The sequence below is a fragment of the Condylura cristata genome, unplaced genomic scaffold, assembly GCF_000260355.1.
Source record: "Condylura cristata isolate star-nosed mole 26May11 unplaced genomic scaffold, ConCri1.0 scaffold00032, whole genome shotgun sequence".
NCBI classification, from domain to species: Eukaryota; Metazoa; Chordata; class Mammalia; order Eulipotyphla; family Talpidae; genus Condylura; species Condylura cristata.
In genome coordinates, this window is record NW_004567133.1 from 8659885 (window position 1) to 8664209 (window position 4325).

The 4325-nt window shown below is 59.4% G+C and overlaps 1 protein-coding gene across 1 annotated transcript in view; it reads right to left on the reverse strand.

The window, feature by feature from the left end:
* SCNN1B (sodium channel, non voltage gated 1 beta subunit) overlaps positions 1-4058 on the reverse strand; it is a 19594-nt gene extending 15536 nt beyond the window's left edge. Inside the window, exons 1-3 of the mRNA XM_004692069.2 lie at positions 3743-4058; positions 2473-2749; positions 1150-1340 (exon numbers count right to left, since the gene is read on the reverse strand). Coding sequence (XP_004692126.1) covers positions 1150-1340; positions 2473-2749; positions 3743-4053 — 779 coding nt within the window. The 5' untranslated portion in view covers positions 4054-4058. The remainder of the gene's footprint in view (positions 1-1149; positions 1341-2472; positions 2750-3742) is intronic.
* Between the last annotated feature and the right edge of the window lie 267 nt (positions 4059-4325).

Genomic DNA, 4325 nt, shown 5'->3' on the forward strand with positions numbered 1-4325 from the left:
TCTACTGTCAGCGCTTGCATATTAGCTCATTTAATATCCAGCACTAGCCAGCAAAGCAGGCACACTTGCATCCTGTAAGGGGGCAGGAAAACTGAGGCACAGGGAGGTTAAGAGCCTCCGTCAAGGTCACACAGCGTGCGAGAGAGAGCCAGGATTTGAGCTCGGCGGCCTGGCCCCTCCACGAGGTTTGAGCCCCAGACTCAGCTGGAGGCGTCACTGGCCTGGCCCAGACACTCGTGGTCAACACAGGCCGTGGTGTCCACCCACTAGCCAGCTGTTCCCCTCTTTTCTGCTAACAGCTTCTCTGCTTTATTATTATTGTTTGGAGGTGGGGACTCCCAGGTGCCCCAGGCCAGCTTGGGAGAGGGGGGCCGTGCCCCAGGCCAGCTCGGGAGAGGGGGGCCATGCCCCAGGCCAGCTCGGGAGAGGGGGGCCGTGCCCCAGGCCAGCTCGGGAGAGGGGGGCCGTGCCCCAGGCCAGCTCGGGAGAGGGGGGCCGTGCACTTGCAACAACAGCACTGCATGTATTCTCAGTGAGCGCGTGAACCTGCAGCCCTGGTGCCAGAGCTGCCAGGTGTGGTTGGGCAGGTGGGCCCTGAACAGAGGGCGCTGGAGCTGGACGAGAAAGTGGGATCCGGCATGCGGCCAGCCAAGCGAATTTTCCCCGTCACAGGGGCTGGTGTGCAGCCTGCTTGGTGCGTTCGGCTAGTGACCGTGGAGGGCGGAGGGCCCACAGCTTCCAGCTGATTCTAAATAGAACTTCCTGAAGGTTCCTGACTTGAACGAACTGAACTGAGGCAACGTCCCCAAGAGAGTGGGCCCAGGAGCCTATCAAGACTCACCAAAAGCCCCTTTTTCCAGGCGCCTGAGAAGCCCCCGGCCTGGGAAGTCAGGAGACCCTGGTTGGGTCGTGCCCAGCCAGCGTGACCGACTGACCGACTGACCGGGCTCTGCGTGTGGTTTGCGCTCCAGACCCCGCAGGGGAGGCCAGGCCCCCACCGTCACCTGACTGTCCTCCCTTCTGTCTGGCTTTCCTTTCAGACTTTTCCTGAAGCGGTGGCCTCCAGAATCCGACCAAAGCCGTGGGGGTGCAGAGGTCACGGTCGGGCGGCGGGGCCCTGGGTGCCAACGTGCTGAAGGCAGGGCTCACCTGTGGCTGCAGGGCTCTGCCCCGAACAGGCAGGCCAGGATCAGCCGCTCGGCGGGGTAGCCCATCTGCATCAGCTCCCGCCGCGGCACCTGCGAGAAGATGTCGGTGGCCTGCAGGCTGTACCACTCCGTCACGGCCTGGGTGGCACTGGTGAAGTTCCGGTAGGTGCACACGGTCCCATTTCTGCTGCACTGCGGAGGCCGAGAGGGTTCCTGTGGGCCGGGGCTGCTGCCCGGGCACCTCCACCGCCCGAGGGGCCTGCGGGCTCGGCCTCGTCGGGCGGCGCCCCGGCTCCGTGAGCTCAGGGGCTGTCCGTCCCCTCTCAGGGACGCTCAGTCACCAGCAGCCCAGAGGCAGCTAACAGGAGCACACACCCCTCGAACACCCACAACACACACGTGGCCACACTACACACACACACGTGTGCACGCACATGCCCACAGGACACAGGTCCGCAGAGGCCCACGTCTGACACCAGAGCCCCAGGAGGTCACGGGAACAGCTGCGCACACACATCCCCGCGCTGCGCCCCGGCCCGGACTCACCGAGCGGCCCCACTCTCGTGCACCCGCAGCTCGGACACACACGCGGGCCCTCCACCGCCCTGAGTCCTTTCCCACTCTACCCCAACCCTGACTTGCAGAGGCTACTCTGCAGGGCTGGGCCGACCCAGGGACTCAGGCTGTGAGGTTGTGTCTCCCAGCAGGGGAAGGCCCCATGGAGGGGCAGGCTCCCTCACAAAGATAGGCTTGGGCCTGGGATGCCGGCCTTGACCTCTCTGCCCCTACTGGCCCTCACCAGGCCCTTTCTCCTAGATCCCTGGAGCAGCTTCTCCCTGTCTGAGGTGGCCTTCCTGGCTGCACGGGCCCATTCCTGGGACTCCGCACTCCCCTCCCCCACCCCGGGTGGTGACACTTAACACTCACTTTGTCCCTGGCCTGTCCTGGGGCTTCACGTCTACTAATCTCTGCCCCCGCCCCTGGTGCGCACACATGTGTCCAACAGGGCCTGACCCAGGGAGCTGCTGAGCCACCAGGGACACGCCTGCTTTACAGCTGACGAAAGGGACCCAGGCAGTGGGTGCTGGCATGCTGGTGACAGCACTTGACAGCCTGGATCCAGCCACTTCTCAGCACTGAGCCGACGGACTCCCTGTTCTGCGTGAGCTAGTTTGAGCTGGTCACTTGCATCCAAAGGACAGACACCAACCTACCGACAGTTTCCATTTTTTTCAAAAAGTCATGCAAACATACAGGCACTGGGCCCAGGTCATTAACGAAAACCAGCTCAGTGCCTAGGGCGTGTGCCCGGGGGGCGACTTACTAGTCTCATGGCCATTTTGCACCCGTGGACATTGCAGACATCTCCTGGTGCCAGGCTGCTGCTGGCTGAGCCATTGTGGTTGTCCCCAAGGAGATCGAGGACCACGGGGTGGTGGGGGTTCCGCTCGTCGATAAGGACTAGAGGTGTGTGGTTCCAGATGGCCAAGTTCAGGGCCCGGGTGGCATTGCTCTGGCTCGGCTCTCGGGCCAGGATCCTGTCTAGGACTGCTTCCATCAGCTCATCCAGGTCCTTGAGCAGATGGCTGACCTTGGTGTACCTGAGTGGGGGGACAGTGGGTCAGGAGAGGAAGGGGCACTGCAGTCTGCCTTCCCTGGCAAGTTTGCCCCCAAGCCCTGCCCAGGCACCGCCTCTGCGCCCACCCACACACCTTCTGCGTCCTTCCACCTCACATTCACCCATCAAATATTTCATGAACACCTTCTATGTGCCAGACACGGTGTAAAGCAGAGGACCCACTAGCAAGCAAGTCCAATCTGGTCTCTTTCCCTATGAAATTCACATTCTAGTGAGCTCACGTGCCAGCTTCCAATGTTTTCCATGTCTTTGTTTATTTAATCTTTGCCATAGTTCTGATCCTCATGTCCAGAGAAGGAGACCTGGGCGCTGGGCTGTGCTGTGATTTCCCAAGTTCATGCCACAATAAGGGGCAGAGCTGAGGTGGGAACCAGGGCGATGGGCTCTGGTGGGTGAGCTGGTTGCACAAAGTGTTCTGCTCTCTTGCTCCCAGGGAAGGAAAGGAAGCCAGGGACGAGGGGCAGGTCTACAATCCTGGGGCCCTAGTTCTCCAGCAGCAATCTGGGGACATTGTTTGGCACCTCCTAAGCTATGATATGTGATTTCTGTTTGTTTTCTATCCTCACAAATACAATTAGATCAGTGTTTATGGAAAAGTATTAATGTCTTTTTTCTGTGAACAGGGCAGGGAGTTTCTTTTGCTCATTGATGCATTCTCAGTGCCCAGAGCAGTACCTGGCATGTAGCAGGTGCGCAATAAATGCATATTGACGCAATAAATAGGTGCTGGCATGCCTAGGCTCTTTCAGCCTAGGAGGTTTATGAATTTTGAATCTTTGTTGCTGCAAAGAGAGAATGAAGAAGAGAAGGAGAAAGGGAAAGAAGGAAGGCAAAGAAGGAAGGAAAGAAAGGAGAGGACAGGAGAAGGGAAGCAAGGGGAAGGAGGTAGGGAGGAGAGGGAAGGAAGAAAAGTTGGGAAGATGCTTAAAAACAGAAGCCCCCAGAGACCACCTACTGGAAGGGGCTGGCATTGCAGATGGTGACGGCCGGGAAGTCCATGGTCTTGAAGCCGATGGAGAGGGAGACGCTGACCTCCCAGCTCAGGTAGGTCCTGATGAAGACGCCCCACTGCCAGCAGACCAGGGAGGCGAAGAGCAGGGTGAGCACGAACCACATGGCCTTCTTCTTAGGCCCCTCACGGATGATGCGCTTGGGGCCATGGGTGTTGGTGTTATCGCAGTACCACACCAGCAGCTCCTTATACGTGTAGCCAGGGCCCTTCTGCAGCCGGTGCAGGCACTTCAGCAGGTACTTCTTCACTTGCATTGTGGCACCTGTGGAGAGAGGTGGGCAAGTCAGGGCAGATGGCTCTCACGTCAGCCTCGCCTCCATGGGTCTCTGGTTGAGGCCAAAAATGGGCCCTGGACACAGGAAGACATGCACATGCCAGTTGTCCCTTCCTCCCACACTGCCTTCCACTCATCCATCCATCCATCCTCCCATCCACCCATCATCCTTCCACCCATCACCCATCCATCCATCCATCATCCATCCATCATCCACCCATCCATATCCATCCATCCATCCATCCATCCATC